The sequence below is a fragment of the Thamnophis elegans genome, chromosome 12 (assembly GCF_009769535.1).
Source record: "Thamnophis elegans isolate rThaEle1 chromosome 12, rThaEle1.pri, whole genome shotgun sequence".
Lineage (NCBI taxonomy): Eukaryota > Metazoa > Chordata > Lepidosauria > Squamata > Colubridae > Thamnophis > Thamnophis elegans.
In genome coordinates, this window is record NC_045552.1 from 1,180,929 (window position 1) to 1,196,619 (window position 15,691).

General features: G+C 50.6%; 1 protein-coding gene across 1 annotated transcript; it reads left to right on the forward strand.

Moving 5' to 3' along the window:
* Window positions 1-3,902: 3,902 nt before the first annotated feature.
* LOC116515946 (calcineurin B homologous protein 2-like) lies at window positions 3,903-12,670 on the forward strand. Its single transcript, XM_032228275.1, has 7 exons — window positions 3,903-4,079; window positions 4,888-4,960; window positions 6,990-7,070; window positions 8,254-8,363; window positions 8,812-8,873; window positions 10,009-10,131; window positions 11,520-12,670. Exons 1-7 carry the CDS (start codon window positions 4,010-4,012, stop codon window positions 11,571-11,573), a joined length of 573 nt encoding a protein of 190 aa, XP_032084166.1. The 5' UTR covers window positions 3,903-4,009; the 3' UTR covers window positions 11,574-12,670.
* Window positions 12,671-15,691: the final 3,021 nt, after the last annotated feature.

Sequence of the window (15,691 nt, forward strand, 5' to 3'; positions counted from 1 at the left end):
TTGGGTTTGGTAGCCAAGAACTTTGCAGCGCCAGCTCAGGAATACACGGTTATCAGGAACGAAGGCCATCTACAATCAACTTACAACCATCTGTTTATGACGTTACAAAGGCATGGGAAAAAGTGACTTATGACCATTTCCCACATTTGCAACCACTTCAGCAGCCCCCGTGGTCGTCGGATCGAAGCCACAGATGCTTGGCAACTGACTCACGACGGTCGCAGTGTCCCCGGGTCACAGGATCTTCCTTTTGTGACTTCCAACGTCTTGCAAAGTCAGCGGGGGATGCCGGACTCACTTAACAACCGTGTGACTTAACTAACAACTGCAGGGATTCACTTAGCAACTGGCGAGAAGAGGTTGTGAAAGGAGGCAAAAAATTCATGTCACAAAATCTCTCACTTGGCAGCAGAAATGTTGCTGGGCTCAATTGTGGTCGTAAGCCGAGGACTGCTGGTACTCACCAGGCAAGAGGGTGGTGTAAAAAGTCTAATAATAAATTAAGTACATAAATATTCTTCCCGATGGGCAGCGCATGGGGGGGGGCGGGGGGGGGGGGCTTCTGGAAATGGCTTTTCCCTGGTTATGCCACTCTTTGCCACAGGAGGGCAGCACCGGTTTTATCACTCCCCTAGGGCAGTGGTCTCCAACCTTGCCAACTTTAAGACCTGTGGACTTCAACTCCCAGAGTTCCTCAGCCAGCTTTGCTGGCTGAGGAACTCTGGGAGTTGAAGTCCACAGGTCTTAAAGTGCCCTAGAGAGACCCAACCATCATTTCTTGCCCTGCTGGATGACCTCTGGATTCCCCAGGAAGACCTGCAGAAGTTCACAGGTCTTAAGTTGCCAAGTTTGGAGACCACCGCCCTAGAGAGACCCAACCATCATTTCTTGCCCTGCTGGATGACCTCTGGGTTCCCCAGGAAGACCTGCAGAAGATTTCAGCTCAGCCAAATGTTATCTCCTGCCACCTGGCTTGGGAAGGTTCTCTCATCCATTAAAACAAAACAAAAAAGGGATTATAATGTTTTCAAGAGAAGACAGGGAGCCAAACTGGAATAGGCGATAGACAATTTGCAAGGGAGGGGGGGGGCGTGTGTGTATTTCATTCCCCCCCCACCCTTGTTGCAATAGCAACGGGTAAACATATTCAGGAAGAGCTTGTGATTGGTTCTGGTCCTGGTCAAAAGTTCCTGAGCTCTGGATATGCTCAGAGGCACCCTGGTCCTTCATTCTTTCCTAGCTATAGCATGCTAGTTTGCTGGTGTTTTCAGTTGCGTGATCTCTGGGTCCGAATCCAAAACTGAATTGTGGAAACAAATCAAAGAAAAACCACTCAGGTTCTGCCCGTCTGGAACCTCCCCACCGCCGCCTTAAAAGAGTTTCCTGGGTGTGGAGGATGGGAATTGGAACCCCAAATGGACTCTGCAGAATTCGTACCAAGGGCTCCTTCAGTTTCGCCTTTGCCTTAAGTGCTTTTCTATAAAATTTCACCCAACCGCAATCAATAGAATCTCTGGAGGTTTACATTAAAAAAAAAAAATCAGGTGCACTTTGCAAGTTGCCTCCCCCTTGTTCTAATTTAGTTTCAACATGTTGGGTTTTGATTTTTTTTTGAGAAGAAACCTTTCCTTTTTCTGTCCGCCAGTTATAGAAAAGTTGAGATATTTGTTTTTTCAAAAAGGGTATTTTGGGGGAACGAAAACCGAAGTATGAAGAGGTAGAAATGCATACTTTTTAAAAGCATCACTCATGTAAGCAACTCTTAATTTAATCCGAATCCCGGTGGCCGCTGCCTTTCCTGGTTTATTTGAAAGGATTTAAATGTGTTGCTTCTGATGGCAAAAATCAGGAATTTTAAAACTCCCAAGGAGAGCAGCCGCTATTCTTTTAAGTTATCTCCCCCCCCTCCCTTATATTTCTTCTTTTAATTTAAAAACAAACAAGAAATATTATTGTACAGTATGCAATAAATGAGAAAAAATCCTGCTGGAGATAATTATATTCATATTTATGTTGTGCATTGTGTATATTTATGTGTCCCGTCAGTGTATCTTTTCCCCGGCTTCTGTAACTATTTTGTGTGGTGTTTTCGTTTTTTTTAATGTAAGGTGTGTGGTTGTTTTTTCCCGCAAAAGAAAGTTATATAAAATATCTATTTTGCGCAAGATGTAATCCGTCTGATATTATTTTCTGTTCTGATGGGTGGGCAAAGCTCCCTCCTCGTTCAGGCCGTTTCCGTCTTCCATTGCTGGGAAATGACTTAGCCAAGCAAACCTCTGGAGTTCCTGCTTTTGCTTATGGAGTGAGCAAAAGTGGGACTTCAACCGGCTCCTCTAAGCCAGGGGTCTCCAACCTTGGCAACTTTAAGACCTGGGGACTTCAACTCCCAGAGTTCCTCAGCCAGCTTTGCTCTGGGAGTTAACTCTGGGAGTTGAAGTCCACAGGTCTTAAAGTTGCTGGCCGAGGAACTCTGGGAGTTAAAGTCCACAGGTCTTAAAGTTGCTGGCTGAGGAATTCTGGGAGTTGAAGTCCACAAGCCTTAAAGTTGCTGGCTGAGGAACTCTGGGAGTTGAAGTCCACGGGTCTTAAAGTTGCTGGCTGAGGAACTCTGGGAGTTGAAGTCCACAGGTCTTAAAGTTGCTGGCTGAGGAATTCTGGGAGTTGAAGTCCACAGGTCTTAAAGTTGCTGGCTGAGGAATTCTGGGAGTTGAAGTCCACAGGTCTTAAAGTTGCTGGCTGAGGAATTCTGGGAGTTGAAGTCCACAGGTCTTAAAGTTGCTGGCTGAGGAACTCTGGGAGTTGAAGTCCACAGGCCTTAAAGTTGCTGGCTGAGGAACTCTGGGAGTTGAAGTCCACAGGTCTTAAAGTTGCTGGCTGAGGAATTCTGGGAGTTGAAGTCCACAGGTCTTAAAGTTGCTGGCTGAGGAATTCTGGGAGTTGAAGTCCACAGGTCTTAAAGTTGCCAAGGTTGGAGACCCCACTACTCTAAGCAAACCCAGTTGCGATTCCCAGAAGAAGCTTTGATTCCAGTTCTGGCTTGTTTGGAAACTCAGTCCGCAAATTCTGTGGCTGCTCCCTGAATTGGGTTGTTGGCATGCAGGGGGTTTCATAGTCATTGCATCAGTGCTTAGATCAGTGTTTTTCAACCTTGGTGACTTTAAGTCTTGTGGACTTCAACTCCCAGAATTCCCCAGCCAGCTGTGCTGGCTGGGGGGATTCTGGGAGTTGAAGTCCACAGGACTTAAAGTCGCCAAGGTTGAAAAACACTGGCTTAGATGGTATGGAGATCGGCCCCCTGCACCCTTCTTCTTCTCCTCCCACCACCTGTTCTTCCTCCTCCTCCACCTTCTTTTTCTTCTCCTCCTCCTCCTTCCCTTTCCCCTTTTCCTCCTCCTCCTCTTCCTTCTCCTCCTTCCTTCTTTCTTCTTTCCTTCCTTCCTCCTCCAACTTTCCTCCAAACTCCACCCACGGTCACCACCCTGGCAGGGAAGAGTTGCCTCGAAGCCCCCGCCCAGAACCCACTTGCCTCACCCTTGGGAAGCAGATAAAGCCCCCCAGCTAGGCTAGGGGTCTCTTCCTGCCACCCATCTTCTCTCTCTCCCCCACTTCTTCCACTTCTGGGCCGGCCGCCGTTCTCTTTCCAGGCAGCCCCTCGGGAGTGAGAGCCTCCAGGAAGCCCCCTGCCCCCGATTGCAGGGAGAAGACCCCAAGTTCGCCAGATCCCCCGTTTCCTTCCCTGCGGAGCGCACAGACGCGACCCTCTTTTCCCCCCGACCGGCTGCGCGGCTGAGATCGGAGCCCCGCAGGCGGGTGGCGGCCGCCAACTAGGGAGGGAAGCCCGGGGAGGGCAGGGAGCCAAGCGGGGCGGTCCGGCCGCCCGCAGGTAGCCGCCCCCCGACCCGACCCCGCGGCGGCGCCTCCGCTTCCCGGGCCAGTCCGAAGCCTCGGCTGACCCTCCGGCCGCTCCTCCTCCTCCTCCTCCTCTTCCTCCCCAGCCTTGGGGGTCGCGATGGGCGCGCAGGGCTCGCAGGAGCCGCGGCCGGTGCCGGAGCAGGAGGCGATCCTGGCTGAGACCGGCTGTAAGGCGCTGAGCCCCCCCCTCCCTCCCCTCCGGCGGCAGGAAGCCCCTCGGGCCCCGCCTGGGTCTCCCCCCCCCCCAGCACTCCAACTCCCATCATCCGCGGGGTCGGCCGTTGGTCGAGAGCGCCCAGGCCGGGGAGGGGGTCGCGGTTCTTCTTCTCGACCCCCACCCACCTACCCAGTTTCCCAGGCGGGCGGGGAAGGGCTGCCTAGGGCGGGGGTCCTGCTGGCTGCACCGGGCGGCCGGAGGAATATTTAGTGGGGGGGGGGGGATGAGCAGAGAAATCAGGCTGTCGGTTGGGGGGGCGACGCGGGGAGGGGGCGGCCCGTTGCCTGCCACTAGTTTTAAGCCCGCGCGGACTACTTTGACCCCCCACCCCACCTCGAGAAGCGAATCAGCCTTGCTGCCTCCTTCCCCCGGGGCACAACTGGTCCGAGAGACCCTCTCAACCTCCCCCTCCCCAAGGGGTTACCTGGGGCCACGGGATTGCCTGGCCACTTGGAGGGGCTCTTCTGCCCCCCCCCCCAATCCAAGCCATTGCCCTCTCCCCTCCTCCCGCCCGCTTCTACCCCACCTGAGCCGGCCCTCCCCTCTCTATCTCCCCCCTCCCCAATAAATCCACACCCCTTTCCCCCCCCCTCTCTAAATGCAGCGGGGAAAATGCTCTTCCCTGTGAATCCAGCCAGGCTCTCCCTCTCCCCAAATCAACCCTTGTAGCCCCCACAAAGTCGGTTCATCTGCCCAACTGGGGGAACCTGGCAGGATTTCCTGCAGTTGGTCGTGAAATCCTCTCTTGTTTTGCCCAGTTTCCGAAGCCAGTCTGGTCCGGCTCTACCAGCGCTTCCAGGCCTTGGACAGGGACGACAAGGGCTATCTGAAGTAAGTGGGAAGGGGAGGCGGGGGGGGGGGAGAGGGACTGGGGGGGGACTCTGCGGCCGCAAGGCACATCTTCAAAGCTTGAGTCTTTCTTATCTCTGCATGGAGTCGTCCTCCCCCCCTTTTCCTAACCACAGTATCAGTTCACATGTGCCGGAAATGTGCAGCTGGCCATTACTTAAGGGTTAGTTTCAAACAAGCCATCTTCCAACCGTTGGGTTACGATGTGTGGCAGGGTGAGGTTGTGAAAACTGCAAGCAGGAAACCAGAAGGATAAACCACAGGTGTGAAAAACCAAATTATCTTGAGTCGTTTTTTAAGCCCTTTTCCAAAACGGAGAAGGCAAGTTGCACTCGTGGAAAAGTTGGTGAAAGCAACAGGGAAAAACGAAAAAGCACAAGGAAGAAATCAGTTCTCCCGGTTTGAAGCCGAAATATTCAAATTAAAAACCTCAAAATAACCTCAGGGAAAAAAATAACAATGCAAATCTATTCAAATGAAAAACATTAAAATAGCTCCAAGAGAAAATAAAAGAAATATAAAGGCAGTTGTTCTCGACTCACAAGTGACGGAACAACAGCACTGAAAAAAAGGGACTTGTGACCATTTTCCACACTTACGACCGTTTCAGCATCCCCCACGGTCAAAATTTGTATGCTTGGCAGCTGACTCATATTTACGACGGTCGCGGTGTCCCCGGGCCCGCGTGATCCCCTTTGGAAAACTTCTGACACGGAAAGTCAACGGGGAAGCCAGATTCACTTAACAGCCATGTGATTCGCTTAATGACTGCAGTGATTGGTATTTGGTATTTTGGTATTTATGCCGCCCTTCTCCGGGAGGACTAAGGGCGGCGAACAATTCAAGGGGGAAAAAGGGGAACATAACTTAACAACATTCACTTAACAACTCTGGTGAGAGAGTGCATAAAATGGGGCAAACCTCACTTAACAACGATCTCGCTTAGCAACAGAAAATTTTGTAGTGCATTTGGTCGAGGACTACCTGTAATCATTCTTACCTAAAGGGCGCTATTTTTATTTTTTTAATAAGATCCAGCCCAAGATTAATGTTTTCCAAGGCTCCCTTTAAAAGGCCACTCCGCGACTTCTCTTTTTTATTTTAGGATTTCCCCCCCCCCCTTTCCATCCGGCCTTATTTGTCTTGCTCTATAAACTGAGGACCCTGGAAAGAAGCTGTTTTTTCCCCCCAGCAATCTCCAAAAACCATTCTGCCCCCCCCTCCCGTTGAAGACAAAAGCCTCCACAGCAGGAAAATAACAGAAGGAAGTTTAGAACTTTAGATAAGCATCTCAAAATACCCCCTTTGTTTTGGAAACAGGAAATTTAATCCACCTCTATTTTATCAGAAGTGTCCGGCTGACCTCTGCATTTGACAGGTTGAGAGCTGTTTTGGTTATTCCACATAATCTTTTTTATTATTATTATTAATTTTTTTTTTAATTTTTAATTTAAAACAAGTACAACATCCTTCTTTACATGCTATAGAACAGTGTTTTTCAACCACTATGCCGCGGCACACTAGTGTGCTGTGGCATAGTGTAAGGTGTGCCGTGGGAAAATTACTTTATATATAGTCAATATAGGCACAGAGTTAAATTTTTTTAACATTTTCTAATGGTGGTGTGCCTCGTGATGTTTTTCATGAAAAAAGTGTGCCTTTGCACAAAAAAGGTTGAAAAACACTGCTATAGAAAGTGTATCAGTCGATCACAAATAAACTTTCGTACATCTCCTCCACAGTCAACAAACATAACTCACGTTAACTCGAAGTGTTTTAACTCAGATATTCATAATATCCACATAATCTTTTTATGTTTTTGGGTGCGCTCCAGGTAGCTTTGCCCTGAAAACGTTTCTGGATTTCATTACCCAGAATCCCGAAAGCTGGCTGGGGGGGATTTGGGGAGTTGGACGTCTGCAGGAGTTAAAGTGGCCAAAGCTGGACCTCTCCCCCGTCTTAATCGGCTGCGGAGTGGAGTCACTATTTTTTTCTCTTTTGCTCTCGACAGCCGATGCGATCTGGAAGGGATCGGCAAGTTGGCCGTGAATCCTATCGGAGACCGTATCATCAACGCCTTCTTCCCGGATGGGTGAGTCTGCCTGGGGCAACTTTCAAAGTCCAAGCAGGGAGGAGGGGCCAGGCACGGCTGGCAGAGGACTCTTCTGTCCTGCCCTCATCAAAGGAAGCGGACTCTGCACTGAGTTTTGTTTATAAGCAGACACAGGAAGGGCAGAGAGACAGGGACGCTAAGGAGCAATGGAAGAGAATAGAGCAGTGTTTCTCAACCTTGGCAACTTGAAGATGTCCGGACTTCAACTCCCAGAATGGGAGTTGAAGTCCGGACATCTTCAAGTTGCCAAGGTTGAGAAACACTGGAATAGACTCTTCGCCACTCAGGGCTGAACTGTGAGAACGTTTCATAGCAATAGCAATAGCAGTAGACTTATATACCGCTTCATAGGGCTTTCAGCCCTCTCTAAGCGGTTTACAGAGAGTCAGCATATCGCCCCCAACAATCTGGGTCCTCATTTTACCCACCTCGGAAGGATGGAAGGCTGAGTCAACCCTGAGCCGGTGGGATTTGAACCGCTGAACTGCTGATCTAGCAGTAGCCTGCAGTGCTGCATTTAACCACTGCGCCACCTTGACCCAACTGGTGACATCATTAGTGTTAGAAGGGAGTGGGGTTTACAGGGAGGAGGAAGAGGAGAAGGAGGAGGAAGGCTTTGGGGTCCTTGGTGCTCTCTGAGCTTGGTAGTTTTCTTCCAGATGTTTTATGACCAAACTAGATAATATCCTCAGTGCTAGGAGGGAGTGGGGTTGGGGGAGGAGGAAGAGGAGGACAAGGAGGAGGAGGAAGGGGAAGAGGGTGATTTTCCTACAAATGTTTCATGACCCAACTAGGGAACATCCTCAAGTGCTAGGAGGGAATGAGATTTGGGGGAGGAGTGGTGGTCCTTGGTGCTTTTCTTGCAGATGTTTCACTGCCAACTAGGGAACATCAGGGCTGGAAGGGAGAGGGGTTTGTGGAGAGACGGAGGGGTCCTTGGTGCCCTCTGATTTTCTTGCAGACATTCCGTGACCCAACTAGGGAACGTCATCAGTGCTAGGAGGGAGTGTTGACATTCAAGCAGCTTGCTTGCAAACAGCAGGCCTCACTCCCTTCTATTCTCATTCTACTTATTCTTCTGATCCGGTAATATCCCCAGATGAGGCACATTCTTAGAAAGACACCCCCCCCAAAAAAAATGCCGGGTCTTGTTCTCCCCCAGGGGTGAGGAAGCGGACTTCCGCTCCTTTGCTCGCGTGCTCGCTCACTTCCGGCCACTGGAGGCCCCTGGGAACCCCGAGGACATCAACAGTCACCTTAGCAAGCTGAAATGTGAGTATGGAATATATTCACTGCCTGGAATTATTTGTAAAAAATAATAAGGGCAGAATGCAAATGAATAAAACGGACGGATGGATGGATGAACGAATGAACAGGTGAACGAATGAACGGATGAATGAATGAACGGATGAATGAATGAACAGATGAATGAATGAACGGATGGATGAACGGATGAATGAACGAAAGAACGAACAACTGGCTCGGTCTTGTGAGAGTTGGCATTGCATTTCCAGTACTTTAAAGCAGTGTTTCTCAACCTTGGCAACTTGAAGATGTCCGGACTTCAACTCCCAGAATTCCCCAGCCAGCATTCGCTGGCTGGGGAATTCTGGGAGTTGAAGTCTGGACATCTTCAAGTTGCCAAGGTTGAGAAACACTGCTTTAAACTTCCGATGGTCATCCTTGGTTCTAATTCTTGCTTTTTCTGATTCTGGAAAAGTTGCTTTTCAGTTATACGACCAAGATAAGGACGGCAAGATCTCACGGGCTGAAATGCTGCAGGTAATTAATTGCTGGGCGATCTGTTCTCCAAGAAACAATGGGTGGAAACTAAACAAGGAGAGAAGTAACCAGGAATTAAGGAGACATTTCCTGACAGTAAGGACAATTAACCTCACTGGAACCCCTTGCCACCAGAACTTGTAAGTGCCCCATCACTGGAGGTTTCTAAGAAGAGACGGGGCAGCCCTTTGTCCGAAATGGGTGAGGGTCTCATGGCTAGAAGGCCTCCAAGGACCCCTCCCAATGCTATTATCCCAGCTAAGGTGGCTGGGGGATTCTGGGAGTTGAAGTCCACTTGTTCTCAAGTTGCCAAGGTTGAGAAATAGCAATAGCAGTTAGACTTATCTACCGCTTCATAGGGCTTTCAGCCCTCTCTAAGCGGTTTACAGAGTCAGCATATCGCCCCCACAGTCTGGGTCCTCATTTCACCCAGATAGATAGATAGATAGATAGATAGATAGATAGATAGATAGATAGATAGATAGATAGATAGATAGATAGATAGATAGATGATAGATAGATAGATAGATAGATAGATGATAGATAGATAGATAGATAGATAGATAGATAGATAGATAGATAGATAGATAGATAGCAATAGCAGTTAGACTTATATACCGCTTCATAGGGCTTTCAGCCCTCTCTAAGCGGTTTACAGAGTCAGCATATCGCCCCCAACAACAATCCGGGTCCTCATTTCACCCACCTCGGAAGGATGGAAGGCTGAGTCAACCTTTGAGCCGGTGAGATTTGAACCGCTGAACTGCTGAACTGCAGTCAGCTGAAGTAGCCTGCAGTGCTGCATTTAACCACTGCGCCACCTTGGCTCTTTTTAAATGCTGATCTAGATGCCTCTGGCGAAAACCAGCCATGCTCCGTCCTCCCCTTGCGGTGAAAAACAGATTGGGCCGCCTCCGGGTTCAAATCCACCCGTGAGAATAGCAAAGGGCTCATTTGCACCAAGAAGAGAGTCCAGAAGGGGCTCTCTCCTTAATGGAGGTTCGGTCCTTCTCTGTAAAGTCCTAAGCTTGGCCTTCCTTCACCAAGAGGGGACCTCGGAGGTGGGAATCCGTGACCCCCCCACCCCCTCTCTCTCTGGCTGCCCTCAGCTTCGGCTGTCTCTTTTCGCACTCAGGTCTTGAGAATGATGGTGGGCCTCCAGGTGACCAACGACCAGCTGGAGAACATCACGGACCGGACCATCCAGGAGGCCGACAGAGACGGAGACAACGCCATCTCCTTTGAGGAGTTCGCCAAGGTTGGAACCCCCCACAAAAAAAGGGACAGTTTTAGGGGGCTCAGATGCAGAGACGCTGGGAAGGGGGAGGCAGCTGTTTCACTCCTCAGATGGTCCTCAACGTACGACCATTTCTTGAACGGCTGTTCGACCTTACAACACCACTGGGGGGGGGGGAAGGGACCTCACACTTACGACTATCCCCAGATGATCAGAATTGGGACGTTTTGCCAACCAGCGGGTATTTATAAAGGTTGCAGCATCCCGGGCTCACCATTTCCAACCTCCCTAATCATGGGATTCGCTTAACAGCTGCAGTGATTCACTTAACAACCATGGCAAAAAAAATAAACCCAGTTGCAACTCACTTAACAACCGTGCGGCTTGGCAATGGCCATTCTGGTCGTAAGGGGTCTTAAGTCAAAGGCTAACTGTAATTGTCTGGCTTGAGCAAGGTGGTGCCATCCAGATGTGCTGGGACTACAACATCAGGAACAATCTAGGCATTCCTGCAGAGTTTTGAGAAGGAGTCAACTATAGAAAGCGAAAAGCCAGAAATCTAATTTTTAGCTGAGGTCTGGACAGCCAGAATGGTGATGGGAGAATTTTGTACCTATTTTGGAAATATTAGCATGGGAAGATCATCCTAAAGCAGTGTTTCTCAACCTTGGCCACTTGAAGATGTCCGGACTTCAATTCCCAGAATTCCCCAGCCAGCGAATGCTGGCTGGGGAATTCTGGGAGTTGAAGTCCGGACATCTTCAAGTGGCCAAGGTTGAGAAACACTGTTCTAAAGTGTCCCAACCTTGGCCACATTTAAGACTTGTGGACTTCAACTCCCAGAATTCCCCAGCTTTTAAGACCTCTGGACTTCAATTCCCAGTTTTGCTAACTGGGGAATTCTGGGAGTTGAAGTCCACAAGTCTTAAATGTGGCCAAGGCCAGACAACCCTCTTCTAAAGCTGGATACAGGTAGTCCTTGACTTAGAACAGTTCGCTTAGTGACCGTTCACAATGGCACTGAAAAAAAGGGTTTTAGGATCCTTTTCCACACTTACAACCTTTGTGGCATCCCACAATCACCGGATCAAAATTCAGATGCTTGGCAAATGACTCATAATTACAACGGTTGCATCTCCCCCGGGGTCATGTGATTTCCCCTTTTGTGACCTTCTGACCAGCCAAGTCAACAGGGAAGCCAGATTCACTTAACAACGGGGTGACCAACTTATCAACTGTAGTGATTCGCTTAACAACCGTGGCAAGAAAGGTCATAACACGGGGCAAAACTCACTTAACAAGGGTCTCATTTAGCAGTGGAGACGTTGGGCTCAGTGGTGGTCGTAAGACGAGGACCTCCTGTACTCACACATCAAAAAAAATCGCCCTCTCTGGGTTTTTTTTTGCAGTCGGTGGAAAAGCTGAATATTGAGGGGAAGATGAGCCTCCGAATCCTGAAATGAGGTCCCCCCAAAAAAGGATTTTAATGGTGAAGGGCGAGGAATCGGATCTGATCTCTTGTGGGTTCCTGAGTGTGCACAGAAAGCTTGTTTCAGAGATGCGACCCACGAGTTCGGACAACTGACGCTTCCAGCTTGGCCTGCTGACTTAGGAATTAAGAGAACTGTGATCCAAAAAAATAAGCCATTTGAGGTGCTTCATGGTAATCCTCGACTTACGACCATTCGTTTAGTGTCTGTTCGAAGTTACAACGGCATTGAAATAAAATTTTTCCCCACTCACAGCAATCCCCAGGATCACCTGATCGAACTCAGGCGCTTGGTGACTGATTCGTGTTTACGACGGTTGAAGAGTCCTAGGGGGTCACGTTATCCTCTTTGGCCACCAGCAAAGTCAATGGGGGGGGGAGCCAGATTCGCTTAGCGACCGTGTGTCTGCCTTAACAACTGCAGGGATTCACTTAACAGCTGTGGGACTCAATTTAACCCCCGCAGCAATCCGGTTAACAACTGTGACCAGAACATTTTGCAAAAATCCATTTCACAACTGTCTTGCTTATTAGCAAAGGGAAATTTGGCGCTCGATCGTGGTCGTAAGTCAAGGACTAGCCGTGTTTTGTGTGTGTGCGTGTAGGGCAGGCGCTTGGGTCTGCTTCACATAATGGGAAAGCTGTGCTGAATGGATGACTTGTGCAGAAGTATAGAATAGAATAGAGCTTGAAGGGACCCTGGAGGTCTTCTAGTCCAACCCCCTGCTCAAGTAGGAAACCCCACGCCATTTCAGACAAGTGGTTGTCCAATCTCTTCTGGATTGGATGTTCTGGATGTTTTGCAATGGATCCAGGAAATAAAAAGTGCATGAAAGGAATTCCACAATTTACAACAACTTGTTTCGCGACGGATGAAAGTTAAAACAGCCAGTCCTCCTCCTTATGACCATCGCAGGATCCTGGAGCATGTGGTCACTACTTGTGACTTTCCCAGCCACTTCAGACAAGCAAAATCAGGGGGGGGGGAAATGGCCACTAAGTGAGGCCTGCAAAATTCCGTGCAAGACTTGAACCGTTATGCAGATTAATTAAATGCTTCATTAGCCTGGATTTCTTTTCTTTTTTGTATTTCTAACTTTCCTCCCACTTTCCCGAGTCTCCGGCTCCCAAAACACGACCGGCGGTTCTGGGCTTGCCACTGTTCATTTAATGGCCGTTCACAGTTGAAAAAAGGGACTTGTGACCGGTCCTCGCGCTTACGACTGTTGCCACATACCCACCCGTCCTCGTGCTTGCGACCGCTGCAGTCCCCACGATCAAACTTTGCATGCTCGGCAAGGATCGGAGGATCCCGGGATCACGTGGTCCCCACTTGTGACCTTCGCAGCTGGTTTCTCACAAGCAAAATCAATGGGGCAAACGAGGTTCACTTAAGGACCGCAGGATCCACTTAACAAAAGGCGCCCCCCCCCTCCTAACCATACCGATGGGCTCCGAATCCAATGGCAACGTCCGTTTTGCTCTGCGGATTCATGGAGAGCGAAGCCTAAGTGGAATTTCCCCCCAAGGGATTTTCCCATGTATTTTGCCAGGAAATGTACATAAGGCGGACTCCCTTTCTCCTCTTTCCTCTCTCCTTTATTTCTTTCTCTTTCTCTCTCTTCTTTCCTCTTTCCTCTATTTCTCCCTCTCCTTCTCCCTTTCTCTTTATCTCTTCTTTCTCTTTTTCTCCCCTGTCTTTCTCTCCTCTCTTTTTCTCTGTCTTTCTCTCCTCTTTCTCTCATCTCCCTCTCTCTTTCCTCTTTCCTCTATTTCTCTCTCTTTCTCCCTTTCTCTTTCTCTCTTCTTTCTTTCTCTTTTTCTCTCCTCTTTCCTCTTTCTCTCATCTCCATTTCTCCTCTTTCCTCTCGCCTCTATTTCTGTCTCTCTCTTTCACCCTTTCTCTTTATCTCTTCTTTCTCTTTTTCTCCCCTCTGTCTTTCTCTCCTCTTTCTCTCATCTCCCTCTCTCTTCTTTCCTCTCTCCTCTATTTTTCCCCCTCTCTCTTCTCCCTTTCTCTTTCTCTCTTTTTCTCTCCTCTCTGTCTTTCTCTCTCTCTGTCTCTCTGTCTCTCTGTGAATGTACAGACAGGGCCAAACAACCACGGAGGAAGCTGTAGCAAACTTTTATGCTGCCAGGAAAATTCGCCCATCGGCTCTCAGCAGCCCTGGCATACACCACATTCAAGGGTGGGGGAGGGCTGGCAGAGGCTGAGCTGCCAACTGCCCAAGTTATTCCCAGCCAAGAATTTGCAAGTGGGGGTTAGGATGGGGTGGAGATTTCCCCTGAATTTCTTTCAGGAAGGAGAAGACGGCCAAGGCCCCCAGCCCTGCCCAGCTGCAAAATACCAAAGGAAACTGACTTGGCTATTGGCTGAATGCTCTCCCACTTATTGCACAGCAGTCAAAAAGGGATTTATTTTATTCATTAGATGGGTAGATTGTTTTCATAAATAACTCATGGTGGTGAATGTCCATATTTTCCCACAACAACAAGAACCCTGTGAGGTGGGTTGAACCGAGAGGCGGGATTGGCCCAAAGTCACCCAGCCGGCTTTCGTGCCTAAGGCGGGACTAGAATTCATCATCTCCTGGTTTGCACCCCAGCATCTTAAACCATCACACCAAAACACCTGGACTTGCTGTCTCTTACCTCCAAAAAACAACCCTGTAAGGTGGGCTGGGCTACGTCGCCCCCCCAAGGCAGCTTTTCATTGCTCTGGGGTGGGGAAGGGTGGGATGGACCCCCAGCCCCCTCTAGGCCAGCCCACCCCTTAGCCCCCAGCTAAGTGAAGGACACCCTGCAAGTTTGGCCCTTGCCCATTGTACCAGCCCTCCCCCCCCCTGCACAGAAGGCGTTTTTGCAACACCTCAAGCCCCTTTTCAGGGGGAGGGGGCCGCCCCACCTCTCTCTCCCTCCCTCCCTCAGCAGGGGCAAGGACCCTGCACGGGAGAGATGGTTCGGAAGCTAGAATAGAATAGAGCGGGAAGGAACTTCTGGAGGTCATCTAGGCCAGCCCCCTGCTCAAGCAGGAGACTCTTCCCCATTTCAGGAAAGCTGCTTGTCCAGTCTCTTCTTCAAAGCCCCCCCAAGAACTTCTGGGGGCAAACCGGTGAATTGTCCTCAATGCAAAGCAATCTCCTTTGCAGACCCCACCCCACACCCGGGTAAGCACCAGTCCAGAGGAAGGGCAAGCTCCCCCCCCCCCATCCGCCCACCCCTTCCCGGTTCCTGGATGCGTCTCCCCGCGCCTGCCTGCCCACCCCATCACCCCACCTCTGCCCCTCCCGGGAGACGCCCCCTCCCCAGCTGCGCGATGCATAGCGCTGACCAGCTGATGCTCGCCCCCCCCCCACTGCAGGCCGGCTCTGCATGGTCTCATGACGTCATTCCCGGGTCTGGCCAATGGCCGCACGCCCAGCTGGAGCCCCCCCACCGCTCCCCCCCCCACCGCTGCAGGACAGCCGGGCCGGGGACGGAGCGCGCCAGCTGCTGCTGCCGCCGCTGCTTTAGGGGCGGGGGTCGCGAGGGGCTCTTTGTCTCCATTGCGGAGCCGCCGCCGTCACGTTGCATCGGGGACTGGCCGGGGCTCCCCTCCGGCATGGCCGGCTTGAGCAGCAGCAGCAGCCCCCCAGGAAGGAGCCCCCCACCCGGCAGGTAGGGTAGCCCCCCCCCCCTTCCCGGCTTGTCCGGCGGAGCCGAGCATCCTCCGCGGACCTCCGCCTTTGCGGAGCGCATCTCTGGCCCCGCTCCAGAAAAGGAGAGAAAAACACCAGGTAAGGCTGCCCTTGCCAGCTTCCCTTCGGGCGACCCCAGACCCAATAGAAAGGGGGAGTCAAACTGGGCTGGGTCTTTCCAAGGGGGGGATCGTTGGGCTGCAGGAGGATGGATGGATGGGGAGGGGGAATCAGCAGGGAGGGCCCCAAATCTTGTTTTTCCTGAACCCCAAAGCCTTGGCTGGGGTGGGGGTGGGACCCTGCTCGTTTTAGAGAGGAGGGTCTTTATTGGTGGAGATGTGGGGTGTGGATTGACCCCCCCCAGGCCTTGCAACAAGGCCCAGAATTTAGGCCCAGAACAGCCTCCCCCCCCCTT